The sequence below is a fragment of the Hippopotamus amphibius genome, chromosome 13 (genome assembly GCF_030028045.1).
Source record: "Hippopotamus amphibius kiboko isolate mHipAmp2 chromosome 13, mHipAmp2.hap2, whole genome shotgun sequence".
Classification (NCBI taxonomy): Eukaryota; Metazoa; Chordata; class Mammalia; order Artiodactyla; family Hippopotamidae; genus Hippopotamus; species Hippopotamus amphibius.
In genome coordinates, this window is record NC_080198.1 from 31152473 (window position 1) to 31171533 (window position 19061).

General features: G+C 35.7%; 1 protein-coding gene across 1 annotated transcript in view; it reads left to right on the forward strand.

Moving 5' to 3' along the window:
• Positions 1 to 19061, forward strand: part of DNAH12 (dynein axonemal heavy chain 12) — a 194244-nt gene that overhangs the window by 41997 nt on the left and 133186 nt on the right. The window contains exons 13-19 of the mRNA XM_057706474.1: positions 3848 to 3973; positions 5275 to 5409; positions 5750 to 5943; positions 6491 to 6734; positions 14390 to 14575; positions 15838 to 16038; positions 17699 to 17893. Of these exons, the coding sequence (XP_057562457.1) occupies positions 3848 to 3973; positions 5275 to 5409; positions 5750 to 5943; positions 6491 to 6734; positions 14390 to 14575; positions 15838 to 16038; positions 17699 to 17893 (1281 nt within the window). The remainder of the gene's footprint in view (positions 1 to 3847; positions 3974 to 5274; positions 5410 to 5749; positions 5944 to 6490; positions 6735 to 14389; positions 14576 to 15837; positions 16039 to 17698; positions 17894 to 19061) is intronic.

Below are 19061 nucleotides of genomic sequence, written 5' to 3' on the forward strand. Positions count from 1 at the left end.
ATTTCATTTATTTCTGCTCTGATCTTTATGATTTCTCTCTGTCTGCTGACTTTGGCTTTTGTTTGCTCTTCTTTCTCTAGTTTCTTTAGGTGGAAGGTTAGATTGTTTATTTGGGATTTTTCTTGTTTCTTGAGGTAGGATTGTATTGCTATAAACTTCCCTCTTAGAACTGCCTTTGCTGCATCCCATAGGTTTTGGATGGTTGTGTTTTCATTGTCATTTGTCTCTAGGTATTTTTTGATTTCCTCTTTGATTTCTTCAGTGATCTGTTGGTTATTTAGTAGCGTGTTGTTTAGCCTCATGTGTTTGTGTTTTTTACAGTTTTTTTCCTGTAATTGATTTCTAATCTCATAGCATTGTGGTCAGAAAAGATGCTTGATACAATTTCAATTTTCTTGAAATTACCAAGGCTTGATTTATGACCCAAAATGTGATCTATCCTGGAGAATGTTCCATGTGCACTTGAGAAGAATGTGTAATCTGCTGTTTTTGGATGTAATGTCCTATAGATATCTATTAAATCAAGCTGATTTATTGTGTCATTTAAAGCTTGTGTTTCCTTATTAATTTTCTGTGTGGATGATCTGTCCATTGGTGTAAGTGGGGTGTGTTGCATATCTCTGTTTGTTTGTTCTTTAATTCTCCTGGTCTTTGGTAAACTTTTCTTGCAACTTTTCGATCTTTGCCTCCAGTCTTTTTTCAAAGTCCTGGATCATCTTCACCATCATTATTCTGAATTCTTTTTCCAGAAGAGTGCCTATCTCCTCTTCATTTAGTTGTTTTTCTGGTATTTTATCTTGTTCCTTCATCTGGTACAAAGTCTTTTGCCTTTTCATTTTCTCTGTCTTTCTGTGGCTGTGATTTTCAGTTCCACAAGATGAAATACTGCTGATACTGCTTGATTCTGCTGTCTGCCCTCTTGTGGAGGAAGCTGTCTAGGAGGCTTGTGGGTGCTTCCTGATGGGAGGGACTGATGGTGGATTGGGTTGGGTGGGCAGAGCTTAGTAAAACTTTAATCCAATTTGGTGGGTGGAGCTCAGTGACACTTTAATCTGCTTGTCTGCCGATGGGTGGGGCTGTGTTCCCACCCTGGTGGTCGTTTGGCCAGAGGTGAACCAGCAATGGAGCTTACAGGCTCTTTGGTGGGGCTCATGGTGGACTCTGGGAGGGCTCACGCCAATGAGCATTTCTCAGAACCCCTGCCGCCAATGCCCCTGTCTCCTCGGTGAGCCACAGCTGCCCCCCACCTCTGCAGGCACCCCTCCAACACCAGCTGGTAGGTCTGGTTCAGTCTCCTATGGGGTCACTGCTCCTTCCCCCTGGGTCCTGGTGAGCACACTTTTTTGTGTGCCCTCCAAGAGTGGAGTCTCCATTTCCCCCAGTCCTGTGGAGGTCCTGCCATCAAATCCCGCTGGCTTTCAAAGTCTGATTCTCTGGGGATTCCTCCTCCTGTTGCTGGACCCCAAGCTTAGGAAGCCTGATGTGGGGCTCAGAACCCTCAGGACTTCTGCGGTATAACTGTTCTCCAGCTTGTGAGTCCCCCAGCCAGCATTTATGGGATTTGATTTTAACGCGATTGCGACCCTCCTACCATCTCATTGCGGCTTCTCCTTTGTCTCTGGATGTGGGGTGGGTTTTTTTTGGTGTCTTTCTATCGATGATTGTTCAGCAGTTAGTTGTAATTCCGGTGCTTTTGCAAGAGGGAGTGAGCGCACGTCCTCCTACTCTACCATCTTGATCCTTCCGTGTTCTCCTCCTTCAGAGTGGAGGAGCTACATCATTTATTTGGAATTATTCTGCATGGGAGATTTGTTTCTTCTCCCTCACTTATTAATTTATTCAATCATTTATTTATATGAACTTATGGATATGTATTTTATACTTTGACTATAATATAATATAAAATTTATTTTTATGTGCAAATTAATAGCTATCAGTAATTTTTTTCTTTTTTTTCCTTTTTTTTGTAAATTTTATTTATTTATTTATTATTTTGGGGGGGGGTACACCAAGTTCAATCATCTGTGGTTTTTTTTTGGTTTATTTTATTTATTTATTTATTTTTAATTTTTTTTTTATTATTTTTTTGGGGGTACACCAAGTTCAATCATCTGTTTTTATACACATATCCCCGTATTCCCTCCCTCCCTTGACTCCCCCCCCACCCTCCCTCGAGTCCCCCCCACCCTCCCCGTCCCAGTCCTCTCAGGCATCTTCCATCCTCGAGTTGAACTCCCTTTGTTATACAACAACTTCCCACTGGCTATCTACTTTACAGTTGGTAGTATATATATGTCTGTGCTACTCTCTCGCTTCATCTCAGCTTCCCCTTCACCCCCCGCTCCCTCCCTTAATTTAAATTTTTTAATTAAAATATCAACTTTAAAATTTATATATTTTTATTTCTCTTCTTAATCTTAATAGTTTATCTGAAGATTCTTTTGGAATGTCTACATACACCATTATATAACATGTAGTTAATGATAGTTTGGGTTTTGTCCTTATCAAACATTACACATATCCAAAACTTTATTTTCTTTGCTATGATGGACTGGTTAGGACCTCTGGTACAATGTTGAATAGAAGTCATCTTGGTCCCAATCTCAAAGGGAAAGCCTTCAAGATTTCACTATTGAGTACGGAATTTGCTATAGGTTTTTTTTTATACGTTCCCTTATCAGATTAGTAAATTCTCTTATATGAGGTTTTTAAAAAACATTATTATATGGGGGAGGATAAAGTGGGAGGTTGGGGTTGATGTATACACACTATTATATATAAAATAGATAACATAACAATCTACAGCACAGCACAGGGAACTCTACTCAATACTCTATAATGACCTATATGGGAATGGAATCTAAAAAAGAGTAGATATATGTATATGTATAACTGATTCACTTTGCTGTACAGCAGAAACTAACACAACATTGTAAATCAACTATACTCCAATAAAAATTAATTAAAAAACGTTATGAATGGATATCAAATTTTATCATTTTTTTGCATCAATTGGGATGATCTTAGGCTTTTTCTCCTTTAATCTATTAATAAAATTAATTACATGAATAGGTTTTATTAGGTTAATTTTTACATGCAATATAATATGTTTATAATGCATTTTACACATTATATATTATATACATGTACATCATATATGTATCTCAAACAGAAACTCTTAAATTAGCCTTTGAATCTGTATTTCAATTCTTAAATATTACAGCACTGCATATGGGATCAATGAAAGCTATAGGGAGTAAAGAAATTCAGCTTCTCTATTCAGGTAAATCTATTGGTTTTAAAGGTTTTTTGTTTTTGTTTTGTTTTTTGTTTTGCCATTCACTCCTATACTCTTTCTGGACAATTGCTGTAAGCTAATGGTAGGCAAAAAAAGCGGTACTGTCACTGAAGATGCAAAACAAAATAAAAGATGCTAAAATCTTTGTCACCAAAGATTCAGAAATGAATACATAAGAATAAAAAAGTGTAAAATCCTTTAAAATAAAAAAAATTTAAAGGGTTGCTGAACAAAGGCTGCATATTTGATCACCATTTTCAGTCATATACGTGGAGAATCAAGAGTACCTTTATGTTAAGTCAACTGCAAGTAAAAACTTTTAAAAAGCTTTATTTTTGGTATAAAAGTCTGCAATTGTGTGGTATGAATCCAAATAAATAATCCTACAGTTGTTGAAATATCTATGTGATTTGTGATATGAAATATCAGTTAATAATCTGAGTCAGATTGAAATTTGAAAGATAATTAGAAATTTCTGTTGGTTTTTCTCTTTGTCATAATGCTTTAGAGTTTCTATATGGTTTAATACATCTGGAGTTTCTTCTGCAGGAATCCAAACGCCAGATGAGCTACTTTTTAGATGTATTTCTATTTCCTCCAGAAGACTTAGCTTTAAATTCAGCTGTGCTTATGTGGCCTTGGAAAATTAATCCCATCTTTGATAAAAATGATGAGGTAAATATATTATTCAGTATGTTCTTTTGTATTCTGATATTTTAAGCACAGTGTTCATTTGATTTTCATACATACTTGCCACCTACTTTTAAAAAGTAACTTCATGTGTCAGCATGAGTTTGGGGTTAGCAACATTTATGGTCCTGCAGGTTTAGGACAGCCTGTTAGGCTTAACTGACAAGGTTGTAAAAAGTGGGACTGACATTTAAAAAGCCAGAACTATTTTACAAATTGATAATAATAATCAAGTGCTAAGTGCTAAGTACTTTCCATTTATTAAATCATTTAATACTAACAAAAATCCCAGGTGCTCCTATTTTCCCCATTTCACAGATGAGAAAAATGATTCTCTGAGAAGTTAAATAACTTTCCCTGGAAGAAGTAGCAGATTCAGGATTTTATTTTATTTTATTTTTTAATTAATTACTTAATTTTGGCTGTGTTTGGTCTTTGTTGCTGTGCACAGGCTTTCTCTAGTTGCGATGAGCAGGGGCTGCTCTTATTTGCGATGTGTGGGCTTCTCATTGTGGTGGCTTCTCTTGTTGCAGAGCATGGGCTCTAGGCATTCAGGCTTTAGTAATTGCAGTGCATGGGCTCAGTAGTTGTGGCTCCCGGGCTCTAGAAAGCAGGCTCACGAACTTAGTTGTTCTGTGGCATGTGGGATCTTCCTGGACCGGGAATTGAACCCGTGTCCCCTGCATTGGCAGCAGGATTCTTAACCACTGCACCACCAGGGAAGTCCTAGGATTTTATATAAGACTGAATATAGTTCAGATTTTGAAAAAGTCCTAATGTAAACTAGTTTCTTCTAAATTGGAAAGTGAGATGGTATAGTAATGAAAAGCATGGACTTCAGTCAGATAAGCCAGAGTTCTAATCCAGATTTTGACTTTTATGATTTTGTGACATTGGACATGTCTCTTAACCTCTGTAAGCCTAAATTTCTTCATCTGTGAAATGAGGATAATAATACTTGTGGTAATGTAGGTAAAGTGTAACAATTCTTGGCATAACAAGTGCTCAATATATGGTAGCTTTTATTATTTTCCCACAATCTGTTAAATAAAATATCTATTTAATGAATAAGAATTGTTACAATCACTTTGGAGATGTAGGAAAGTTTTTCCGTGTGATTTATTATTTTCATTTTTGTATCAGTCTGTGTTTTATTTTTGTATAATGTTTTATTTTTACTTGCTGATTTTTTTATTGCTATACAAAGCATTCAGATTTCTTATTTGATAATTCTTTACTTTGTAACAAAATAATTAACATGATTAATTTGCTTTTGTTTTTTAAAGCTCATTGAAAATGCTAAACATAAAAAAGAAAATGGGCTAGTAGCAAAGAGAGAGAAACTGATCTTGGAAATAGAAAAGGAATCACGCCGTATGGAAGAATTTGCAGAATTTGCAGAACTGGACCATATGCAGCAGGTCTGATAAACACAGACAATAGCTATGGCAGGCTGGTAGATTAATACAGGACATGTTTGTATTAATTTAAAAATATAGAAAAATATGTGCTTACTAAGGCAAACAGAGACCTGACTCGTACTTCTGGAAAGGCTGCTAATTATGTAATCTTTTTTCTGACTTAGTTTTCTATTTGTAAAATAGACATAACCATACCTTTTGCTTTCTGTCATAGTAATGTTGTGAAGCTGAGATTTAAAGCTGCTATATAAACGCAAGGACATAGCCTATACAGTATTATATAATCTTATTTTTATAACATTACTTGGATATTTCTTGAGATAAAAACATTTGCTTTCAGTATGTGACAGATGTAAGACAACTACAAAAACGTATTCAGGAATCTGAAGAAGCAGTTCAGTTTATTAATAAAGAAGAGGAACTTTTCAGATGGGAACTGACAAAATATCCTGAACTGGATAAATTAAAAGTTAACATTGAGCCCTATCAGAAGTTTTTTAATTTAGTTTTGAAGTGGCAACGAACAGAAAAACGGTAATTTCTGGTAATGTAATAAAAAATTAAGCAAAGATATAAAAAGATTTATAAAATGTACATTGATTTTTGTTGTTGTTGTTGTTGGCTAAGTGTTTAAAAGTAGGACTTATCTGTCCATTTGAAAAAAAACCAAACATAGGAGAAGCATCAAATGTTGCCAAGGTACCACCTGCCTTACTAATATAATATCTGAAGTCTCACTTGGGTTTTCCAGAGTTGATTCATTTTTTAATGCAGTTACTCATCTGACTCATGTTTACACCAAAAATTACAAGTATGGAGTCAAGTCAGCATTTTATTTGGATAATGTTAGTTGTCCATTTACAGTCTGATTCATATTTAACACATGCAGCATAGCTGAAATGGTGGTTTTAGTATTGTCTCTCTATCATCAGTTCTATCTGTGTGACTGAGAAAAACTATTAACTGCTCTTGTTCTCAATTGTTTCCATTATAAAGTGGAGGTCCTAGCCTAAAGAATCTCTAAGGCCTCTTCACACACCAAAAGTCTCTGAGTTTAATATTATTTTTTCTTTCAATTCAGGTGGATGGATGGAGGGGTTTTGGACCTTAATGGGGAAAGCATGGAAGCTGACATTGATGAATTTTCCCGAGAAATTTTTAAGACTCTGAAATTTTTCCAAACAAAGCAAAAGAAGGAATTACAAGAAAAAAGAAAGGCAGCAAAAAGACGATCTCTGGGAGAAGAGAAACTTGAAGAAGAACCAAAAGAGAATCCTACTATTGCTATGTGCACTGCAGTAATGGAGCAGATAAAAGTTTTTAAGGTATGAACACATTTAATGACATTTTAAAAAGCCCTGGTAGAGCTGTTTGCATCAAGTGCTAATGAAGAGAAATGGAAAAACTGGAAAGCAGAACCAAAGCTGAGTCCAGAAAACTTGATCGATTTGTCAATATGTGCTTCATCCTTTCCTGATGAAGTCATCGAAATCAGTCCATTCATAGAACCATGTTTGACAAATAGAAAAGACTATAATGACCAGGTACAATGATATGAAGATGGTAAAAAATTACTAGAATAAACGTTAGTCTATACTATGGCAGTAACAAAGGGTACCAGTTACCTGAGAAAGCTTTGGAATCACACTACGTAGGTTTATATCACAATTCTGCTCTTGATAATGGCAATTTGCCACTTGTGTAAAATATTTAACTTCTGATGCTTCAGTCACCTCATTTATAAAGAAAGGATAATAACAGTTTTTGTGACAGTAAATAATGCATCCAGCTTCCCCAGGCAGTAGTGGCAGTGGTTCTAGCAGTAGTGCCAAGTTTCCACTGTCAGCATGCTCAGAGTGCAGACTCTGCCATGGGGTTTTCAGCATTGTTCCTGTCTGTGTCTAGCACTCTCAAAGATTCTATGAGCTGCCTGAAAATTTTTTTTAAAGTAACTACTTAAAATTATTTTCAATATTTAATATATTAGCATGGTTTAAAAATATAAAAAGATATACCTGAACGGTCTCCTTGCTATGTTTCTCACCTGTTATTAGTTTATTAATGTTATTACTTTCTTTTGTATACTTCAGAGTTTTTTTACACATATAACAATGTGAGTATATATTCTAATCCTTCCATATTTTTACATAAAAATAGGATACTGTGTGTTTTATCTTCCCCCTTTGTTTTTTTTAATTAATTAATTTTTAATTTCTTTTGGCTGCACCTGGTCTTAGTTGTGGCACATGGGATCTTCATTGCAGCATGCGGGATCTTTAGTTGTGTCATGTGGGCTTCTTAGTTGCTGCATGCAGACTCTTAGTTGTGGCATGTATGCGGGTTCTAAATTCCCTGACTGGGGATCGAGGAGCACATTGAGAGCGTGGAGTCTTGGGCCACCAGGGAAGTCCTTCCCCCTTTGTTTTGATTAATTTATCTTGGAGATCTTTTCTTATTGTATATAGAGTTTTTTCATTCTTTTTTACACCTACAAATATTATATATTGGTGTAAAATTTCTGTGTGTGAAGGTGTGACTGCAAGGTAAATTGCCAAAGAGTAAATTCCAGGTTAAAATCTACAGTTTAATTATCTTCTGTATGGGTTTTACCAACCTGGACAACAAAATATCATCAAACTTGGGTTTTTGCTAATCTACTAGATGAATTTCATTTTTCTTATTACATAAAGTGTTAAGTATAAATTAATGTATTTAAGAATATTTTTTATTTCTTTGCCTGTTAACTATTTGTTTGTCTATTATTTAAATTGAATCAGTAAATCTTTTTCTTACTGATTTCTAGGAACAGGACTAGGGAGATTAGAGAGATTAGGCTTTGTGTGTTAATATTAATATTAGTATTATGTTAATATTTTCTTGATGATTTTTGACATTATGTTCAGGAGGGATGTTGGTCTTAATTTTCTTTTTCTGTAATACCTTTGTCAGATTTTGGTATCAGGATTATATTGGCCTTATGAAACAAATGGGAAGTTTTATCTCTATTTTCCAAAAGAATTTTGTATAAAATTATTATTATTTCTTTCTTAAATATTTTAGAGAAACATTCGCCAGTGAAACCATTGACCTGGAGCTTCATGGGAAAGATTTTGAAAACAGTTTTAATTTTTAAAATAGATACAGGAATATTCAGATTTTGTGTTAGTTTTGTGTCAGTTTTGGTAAATTGTATTTTTCAAGGAATTTTTCCATTTTTACAGTTGTTAAATTTATTGCCGTAAAGTTGCTCATAACATTTTTTTATTATCTTTTAATGTTGGTGGAATCTATAGGGATAACTCCTTTTTCATTCCAAATATTAATGATTTTTATTTTCTCTCTTTTTTCTTAATCAGCCTAGTTAGGGATTTAGTTATAGTTTATTGTTAACATTTAAGCCTTTGGTCATTTTTTAATTTATCCAAATGACATTCCTCCTTTCCTTTCTTATCAGCACCATCCATTATTCCTGTCTTCATAGCAGTGCATCATTATGATCTCTGAAAGTCATCTTGAGATGGAAGATAAACAAGTTGTCCCATACCACTAGTAGTATCACTAAATTTTTTTCCTTGCTATTTTATTTTTTGCCCCGACACGAGGAATCTTATTTCCCAGACTAGGGATCGAATGCCAGCCCCCTGCAGTAGAAGTGCAGAGTCCTAAGCATTGGACCACCAGGGAATTCCCATCCTTGCTATTCTTATTCTTTTCAGCCTCTTTTTAAAAAATTATTATTTAGAAGGATTCTTTTTATTTTTTTAAATTAATTTATTTTTTAAAACATCCGTTATTTTATTTTATTTTTATTTTTTTGACTGCATTGGGTCTTCGTTGCTGCATGCAGGCTTTCTATATTTGTGGCGAGTGGGGGATACTCTTCATTGTGTGCACAGGCTTCTCAGTGTGGTGGCTGCTCTTGCTGTGGAGCACCGGCTGTAGGCGCACCGGCTTCAGTAGTTGTGGCACGTGGGATCAGTAGTTGTGGCACATGGTCTTCGTTGCTCTGTGGCATGTGGGATCTTCCCAGTTCAGGGATTGAACATGTGTCCTCTGCATTGGCAGGCAGACTCTCAACCACTGCACCACCAGGGAGGTCCCCCTTTTAGCCTCTTAATGTTGGAAAGTCTAGGACTCAGTTCTTTTCTCTCTCTACCCTTACTCTTTTGATGATTTCATCAATCTCATCAATCTCATCAAAAATATACGTGACTTTTTTTTTTAAGTGTACCATTTGATAATTTTTTTTCTTAATAGTCATCTATTTTATACATATTAGTGTATATATGTCAATCCCAATCTCCCAATTTTTCCCCTCCACCCACCCTGCTTTTCCCCACCACCTGCCCTGCTTTTCCCCCTTGGTGTCCATACATTTGTTCTCTACATCCGTGTCTTGTTTCTGCCTTGCAAACCGGTTTGTCTATACTATTTTTCTGGATTCCACATACATGCATTAATATATACGATATTTGCTTTTCTCTTTCTGACTTACTTCACTCTGTATGACAGTCTCTACATCCATCCATGTCTCTACAAATGATCCAATTTTGTTCCTTTTTTATGGCTGAGTAATATTCGATTGTATATATGTACCACATCTGTTTTATCTCTTCATCTGTCAGTGGACATTTAGGTTGCATCCATGACCTGGGTATTGTAAATAGTGCTGCAGTGAACATTGGGGTGCATGTGTCTTTCTGAATTATGGTTTTCTCCGGGTATATGCCCAGTAGTGGGATTGCTGGGTCATATGGTAATTCTGTTTTTAGTTTTTTAAGAACCTCCATACTGTTCTCCATAGTGGCTGTATCAATTTACATTCCCACCAACAGTGCAAGAGCATTCCCTTTTCTCCACACCCTCTCCAGCATTTACTGTTTGTAGATTTTCTGATGATGCCCAATCTAACCAGTGTGAGGTGATACCTCATTGTAGTTTTGATTTGCATTTCTCTAAGAATTAGTGATGTTGAACAGCTCTTCATGTACTTCTTGGCCATCTGTCTGTCTTCTTTGGAGAAATGTCTGTTTAGATTTTCTGCCCATTTTTTGATTGGATTGTTTATTTTTTTGATATTGAGCTGCATGAGCTGTTTGTATATTTTAGAGATTAATCCTTTGTCTGTTGATTCATTTGCAAATATTTTCTCCCATTCTGAGCATTATCCTTTTGTCTTATTTATAGTTTCCTTTGCTGTGCAAAAGCTTTTGTTTCATTAGGTCCCATTTGTTTATTTTCATTTTTATTTCCATTACTCTAGGAGGTGGATCAAAAAAGATCTTGCTGTTATTTATGTCAAAGAGTATTCTACCTATGTTTTCCTCTAGGAGTTTTATAGTGTCTGGCCTTACATTTAAGTCTTTAATCCATTTGGAGTTTTTTTTTTGTGTATGGTGTTAGGAAGTATTCTAATTTCATTCTTTTACATGTAGCTGTCCAGTTTTCCCAGCACCACTTTTTGAAGAGACTGTCATTTCTCCATTGTATATTCTTACCTCCTTTGTCATAGATTAGGTGACCATAGGTGCATGGGTTTATCTCTGGGCTTTCTGTCCTGTTCCATTGGTCTGTATTTCTGTTTTTGTGCCAGTGCCATATTGTCTTGCTTACTGTAGCTTTGTATTATAGTCTTAATTCAGGGAGCCTGATTTCCTCCAGCTCCAATTTTCTTTCTCAAGATTGTTTTGGCTATTTGGGGACTTTGTGTTCCATATAAATTTTAAAATTAGTTCTAGTTCTGTGGAAAATGCCATTGGTAATTTGATAAGGATTGCATTGAATCTATAAATTGCTTTGGGTAATATAATCATTTTCACGAAATTGATTGTTCCAATCCAAAACATGATATATCTCTCCACCTGTTTGCGTCGTCTTTGATTTCTTTCATCAGTATCTTATAGTTTTCTGTGTATAGGTCTTCTGCCTCCTTAGGTAGGTTTATTCCTGTGTATTTTATTCTTTTCATTGCAGTGGCAAATGGGATTGTTTCCTTAATTTCTCCTGATATTTTGTTGTTAGTGTATAGAAATGCAAGAGATTTCTGTGTGTTAATTTTGTATCCTGTGACTTTACTAAAATCATTGATTAGCTCTAGTAGTTTTCTGGTAGCATCTTTAGGATTTTCTATGCATAGTATCATGTCATCTGCAAACAGTGACAGTTTTACTTCTTTTCCAATTTTCATTCCTTTTATTTCTTTTTCTTCTCTGATTGCTGTGGCTAGGACTTCTAAAACTATGTTGAGAAGTAGTGGCAAGAGTGGACATCTTTGTCTTGTTCCTGATCTTAGAGGGAATGCTTTCAGTTTTTCACCATTGAGAATGATGTTTGCTGTGGGTTTGTCGTATATGGCCTTTATTATGTTGAGGTAGGTTCCCTCTATGCCCACTTTCTGCAGTGCTTTTATCATAAATGGGTATTGAATTTTGTCAAAAGCTTTTTCTGCATCTATTGAGATGATCATGTGGTTTTTATTCTCCAATTTGTTAATATGGTGTATCACATTGATTGATTTATGTATATTGAAGAATCCTTGCATCCCTGGGATAAATCCCACTTGATCATGTGTGTGATCCTTTTAATGTGTTGCTGGATTTGGTTTGCTAGTATTTTGTTTAGGATTTTTGCATCTATGTTCTTCAGTGATATTGACCTGTAATTTTCTTTCTTTGTGATATCTTTGTCTGGTTTTGGTATCAGGGTGATGGTGGCATTGTAGAATGAGTTTGGGAGTGTTCCTCCCTCTGCCATTTTTTGGAAGAGTTTGAAAGGGTGGGTGTTAGCTCTTCTCCAAATGTTTGATAGAATTCACCCATGAGGCCATCTTGTCCTGGACTTTTTTTCTTGGAAGCTTTTTAATCACAGTTTCAATTTCATTACTTATAGTTGGTCTGTTCATATTTTCTATGTCTTCCTGATTCAGTCTTAGAAGATTTTACATTTCTAGGAACTTATTAATTTTTTCTAGGTTGTCTATTTTAGTGGTGTATAATTGTTTGTAGTAGTCTCTTATGATCCTTTGTATTTCTGTGGTGTCAGTTGTTAACTTCTCTTTCATTTCTGATATTATTTATTTGGGCCCTCTTTTTTTTTCTTAATGAGTCTGATTAAAGATTTATCACTTTTGTTTATCTTTTAAAAGAACCAGGAACTTCCTTGGTGGCTCAGTAGTTGAGAATCTGCCTGCCAATGCAGGGGACACAGGTTCGATCCCTGGTCTGGGAAGATCCCACATGCCATGGAGCAAATAAGCCCATGTGCCACAACTACTGAGCCTGTGCTCTAGAGCTCGGGAGCCACAACTAATGAGCCTGTGTGCTGCAACTGCTGAAGTCTGTGCACCTAGAGCCTGTGCTCTACAACAAGAGAAGTCACTGCACTGTGAAGCCTGCACACTACAACGAAGAGTAGCCCCACCTCGCTGCAACTAGAGAAAGCCTGTGCACAACAATGAAGACCCAATGCAGCCAAAAAAACCAAAACAAATGAACAAACAAAAAACAACAACAGCTCTTAGTTTCATTGATCTTTTCTTTTTTCTTTTTAGTTTCTATTTTATTTATTTCCACTTGGTCTTTATTATTTCTTTCCTTCTACTATCTTTGGATTTTGTTTGTTCTCCTTTTCATAGTTCCTTCAGGTTAGGGTTAGATTGTTTGAGAATTTTCTTGTTTCCTAAGGTGGGCTTGTTTGCTATAAACTTTCCTCTTAGAACTGCTTTTACTGTATCCCATAGATTTTGAAATATTATGTTTTCATTTTCATTTGTCTCAAGGTATTTTTAAATTTCCTACTTGAGTTTTTCAGTGACCCATTGATTCTCTCTTTTTGTGTGTATCTGTTATAGGTTTTTGGTTTGTGGTTACCAGGAGGTTCATATATAACAACCTATTATAGGTGTGTATTTTAAGTTAATGATTTTTTAAGTTTGAACACCTTACATTTTTACTAACCCCCCAAGTGTTTTATGCTTTTGATATCATATTTTACATCTTCTAATTTTTGCCTCAACTACTATTGTAGATACAGATTATTTCTACCACTTTTGTCTTTTAACATTCCTACTAACTTTATAAGTGGTTGATCCACTACTTTTCCTCTCTGTTTGCCTTTACCAGTGAGATTTTTCCTTTCATAATTTTTAAATTTCTAGTTGTGGCCTGACTAGTCTGCATCACCACCCCTCCTGCCCATCTCATTGTCACTCCTTTATATCTTTTGTTGTGGAAAATCTTTTCTGCTAGTCTTCAGGTCATTCTCATAGATAGTTGCTCTATAAAATAGTTGTAATTTTGTTGTACTCATAGGAGGAGGTGAGTTCAGGGTCTTCCTATTTTGCCATCTTGATCCCGCTCCTCCCCCGTATCCTTTATTTATTTATATTACCTCAGTGACTGAGACATTCAATACAGTGTTGATTAGAAGTATTAATAATGGGTATGCTTATCTTGTTCCTGATTTTAAAGGAAATGTTCTAATGCCAATATCAAAAGTGATGAGCTATGTGTTTTTGTTGAATATTTTTATTTCCAAACAGTTACATTTTGGCACTTTGGTGCAGGCCTTTTCCCATTTATATGTGTGTGTTTATAACTATATATTATATTATGTTATGTTATACTATATATTTCTCCATATAATATGTAGAATAAACTTAACTTTGTATTTCTATAATAATATGACAGTTTTAATTACTGTAGTTTTATCATGTACTTTAATATCTTGTAGAACATTTACCACCACCACCACCACCTCCTGCCCCCCCCCCCCCCCGCATTTCTTTTCACTCATAGTTTTCCTGGCTATTTTTACATGTCTATTTGTGCAGATGAACTTTAGAATAATTTTGTTAGTTTCTCTCTCCTTCCAAATCAAGTTGGGATTTTGATTGGACTCATTAAATGTATTATATAATTTCAAGTATATGTGTGTGGAAGTCAAATGAGTGACACATTATTGTTTCTATTTTCACCATTAGGAATACATCCCTACTGTCTCCATCCTATGCAATCCAGGAATGAGAACACGTCACTGGAAGCAGTTATCAGAAATTGTAGGCTATGACTTAACTCCAGACTCTGGAACTACACTAAGGAAAGTTTTAAAATTAAACCTTACACCATACTTGGAAAAATTTGAAGTGATAAGTGCAGGTGCAAGCAAGGTAAATATGAAGATCAACTGAAATACTTTATTTGATGAGTTTGTTAAATCAGATAATCATAGTTTTTGTTGTAGTTAAATGTATAGTACTGGATAACAGTGGGAGGAGATGGGGGAAAGTGGTAGAAGACCACTCTTATTTTTCCCCACAAAGTGTGTGCTTCTATGTGATTTCCTTTTCCTGAATCCAGAGTAGAAATGGCTCCTTTGATCTGTACTTAATTCTGCCACATTCTGATGTGCATAGAGGGTATGCTAGTCTTGATATGTAATTTTTCCATTAAGATTGGAAATGGAGGAACTTCCCTGGCGGGCCAGTGATTAAGACTTTGCCTTCCAGTGCAGGGGGTTGTGGATTCGATCCCTGCTTGAGGAGCTAAGATCCCACATGCCCTGCAGCCAAAGAACCAGAACGTGAAACAGAAGCAATATTGTAACAAATTCAATAAAGACTTTTAAAATGGCCCACATCAGGCTTCCTAGGTGGCGCAGTGGTTAAGAACCCGCCTGCCAATGCAGGGGACACGAGTTCAATCCCTGCTCCAGGAGATCCCACATACCGTGGACCAGCTAAGCCCGTGTGCCACAACTAGTGAGCCTGCGCTGTAGAGCCTGTGAGCCACAATTATTGAGCCCATGTGCTGCAACTACTGAAGCCCACGTGCCTAGAGCCTGTGCTCTGCAACAAGAGAAGCCATGGCAATGAGGAGCCCACACACTACAACGAAGAGTAGCTCCCGCTCGCCACAACTAGAGAAAGCCCATATGCAGCAAAAAAGACCCAACACAGCTAATAAATACATAAATAAATAAATTTTAAAAAATGGTCCACATCAAAAAAAAAATCTTTAAAAAAAAAAAGAATGGAAATGGATGCATGTGTGTGTGGCATGTGACGTGTGTGTATTCTAGCAGAGTAAATATGGCCCTCTAGTGTTCTTGAAATACACTGAAAACATCTTCAGACTATAGACTGCAGAAGGGCCACTTCAGGGAAATACAGCAGATCTTTCATTCTGTTGTCTATTTTAATACTAACAGGAGTAGTTTTCAGAGCAAGTGAATTTTTAAAAACAAAATTGTCATTCTCCATAGGAATTTTTTAATTGTTTAAAAACTTTTCTAACTTAAAGACAGTGCAGATTATTTTACAAAAATGGCTGTGTAATGCACCAAATGCTTACTGAATTCACTAGGGAAAGTCAATATAGTAAATAAGATCTCTTCCTCATCATCCCATTATTTCTTCTTTTTCCAATTTAGGAATTTTCATTAGAGAAAGCCATGCACACAATGATGGGAACTTGGGATGATATTATTTTTCATGTAAGTCTGTATCGTGATACTGGAGTCTGTATTCTTTCTTCAGTAGATGAGATTCAGGCTCTCCTTGATGATCAAATTATAAAAACTCAGACAATGAGAGGCTCACCTTTCATCAAACCATTTGAAAAGGAGATCAAGGTATGTTAAATATGATAGTCAACTCCTGGTCATTTATAAAAATTGCAATCTTATTGTATATATGCTTTTGTGGAAGTAAGTTTGTTGGATAGCTTTGGTGAAATATAGGAAAAGATAACAAATTAATGTGAAAATATATAAAACAGATCTGAGACATTGACTAATGATTTTGAAAAGAACAAATGATGTTTTATTAAGAAAAATCTTCTCCAATGACAGTGATCGATTTGGAAGGAAAACAGTTGGTATTACTTAATCTAACTTTAGACAGCCTGTTTCATGCTATATTCTTGTAACTTGTAGTGAAGTTCTATATACCATACTTTATATTTGGGAACAACCAGCTGAGAGCCTTTTAGAATAATTAATGAATTATTGTCAACTTGAGAAAAACAAATGATGTTTGAGACTGTAAGACTATTTATTGTCCTTGTAGGGATGTGGGTAAATACAGAAAGCAAATAAATTATAATGACTAATAGCTTTATAGGTAGTATCAAAATCTAACTGGAGACTATATAAAATGGGGAAAAGATCAACAACAAATGGATTTTTCCTCTGATATTTATTGACTTCTAAATATGTGCCAGATACTACTCTGGGGGATTTACTTTTATTAACCTATTTAATTCCCATAGCAGACCCTCAAAGTAGGCACTGTTATTATCAGTATTCAGGAAACCAAGGCAGAGAGGGATAGGTAATTTACCCAAGTTCACACAGCTAATAAATGACAAATCTGGAATTCAAAACAAGGCAGTCTGGTTTTAATTTAAGCATAAATAGTGTTTTTATAGGACACCTTGGCTTTCAATATTGGAGAAGACAAAGAGTTGTGTTCTTCCAAAAAGACATAAAGCTGCACATTTTCCCTTGAATCAGGCTGACCTACGCTTTCCCAATATTATGTCTTTTGTAGATATTTCTTGTTTAACAAGGGAGAATTTACAAGACAAATTTGAAACCTCTCAAAGCTTTTCAGACAAAAATATGAGGCCAATCTCTTGATATATAGAACCTTAGGCCATATATTTAAGAACCAAAGAGATTATATGAATGATCTTCAGCTAATGAAATATCTTACGGGTTCGAGGAGATCTGTGACAATAAGCAGACTTTTTTCCCCCAAATTGTGTTGATTTAGAGGAAGGTTTCTCAACCTGGTACTAATGACATTTTGGACTAAATAATTCCTCGTTGTGGGGGATGTCCTGTATATTGTAGGAAGTTTAGCAGCATCTGTGACTTCTACCCACTAGATATTAGTAGAACCCTCACCCCACCAGTTGTGACAAATGAAAATGCCTCCAGACATTGTCAAATGTCCTTTAGGGTGGGGGCAAAATAACCCCTAGGTTGATAGCTACTGATGTAGAGCAGGATATATTCCTGGATGCTTTTTGGACTTGGGATGGTTCACCTAGAAGATTAGGAAATTGGTCTAAATAACTACAGTCATTTGCAGTTGTGAGTTTCGATGGTTTAGGAAAACTTCAGACCCCCTAGAGTTTTTCAAAGCCCATGTGAGACACCCATATGTGACTTTGAGCTGTTTTGCATTGATTCAAAAATAACAATAAATGTAAAATACATATTCCTTGCTGTAATTTATAGGTTTTCTTTAACAACTGGAATTTAGTATAGTATGCTTTTCATTAAGGCCTGGGAGGATCGTTTGATTCGAATACAAGAAACGATTGATGAATGGTTAAAAGTACAAGCTCATTGGCTGTACTTGGAGCCCATTTTTTGTTCTGAGGATATCATGCAACAGATGCCAGAAGAAGGGCGTCAGTTTCAGACAGTAGACAGACATTGGAGGGATATCATGAAGTTTTGTGCAAAAGATCCAAAGGTGAAGTGTTTGTTTTCTCTTTCAAATAAAGGGGAACCTTTATTTTGGCTATTACAGAAGGCATTTGGCTTTTTGCCCAACTACGAAAATAAAACCTGCTCATTGTATACAAACTGGAAAGCTCAGAAAAATATAAGAAAGCATAAATAATTTTACTTTTCAATTCATAAGATACACTTCATAACTCTTTAATATGTATAGTGGAGCTGCTTCAAATGTTCATTTAACTCAATTGACTTGTACTATGTATACTCAGTGCTCCCTCATAAAATAAATAGTAAAATAAAATAAAATGAAGAAAGCAAGAGGGTGGGAGAGAAAGACAGACAGACAGAGGGAATGAAAGAATGTGAATGAATATGAGTAGTGCAGGTGATTCACCTGCCATTCTACTCAGTGACTCTATATGCTTGGGGGTGATGGGAAAGAGTCAGCAGTTCTCTGTCAGTCTAACTTGCTATGTATGTCTCTTAGTGAATATAGCACCTTGTTGAGTATAATTTTAGTGCTGAAAGATTAAATGGATTTTTCATACACATAATATATAAAGTTCATGGATGTATATCCACTTTTTAATCTGGTATTCAATTTAAGAAATAACAATTTGTTTCAATGCTGGATGAAAAAGTAGCTGTGCTGGACTGTTGAGAGTCAGTAATACTGAAATCTATGAGTTTCAAGGATTTCGGTTACATGTTGACTTTAGAACCTTTGTAAGACATTATTTCTTACAGAACATAAGTTAGCAGTTTTTTTCTGCAAAGGGCCACATGGTAAATATTTTAGGCTTTATGAGACATACAGTGTTTTTTGTGACTACTCAATTCTGCTGTTGTAGTAAGAAAGCGGCCAAAGACGATATGTAACTGAATGGATATGTCTGTGCTACAATAGAACTGTTTATGGACACTGATATTTTCATGTGCCATGAAATGTTATTCTTCTTTTAATTTTTGAAACTTTTAAAAGTGTAAAAATAGGACTTCCTAGGTGGTGCAGTGGATAGGAATCTGCCTGCCAATGCAGGGGACATGGGTTCGATCCCTGCCCCAGGGAGATGCCACACGCCACAGAGCAACTAAGCCCGTGTGCCACAACTACTGAGCCTGTGCTCTAGGGCCCGTGAGCCACAACTATTGAGCCCACGTGCCGCAACTATTGAAGCTCA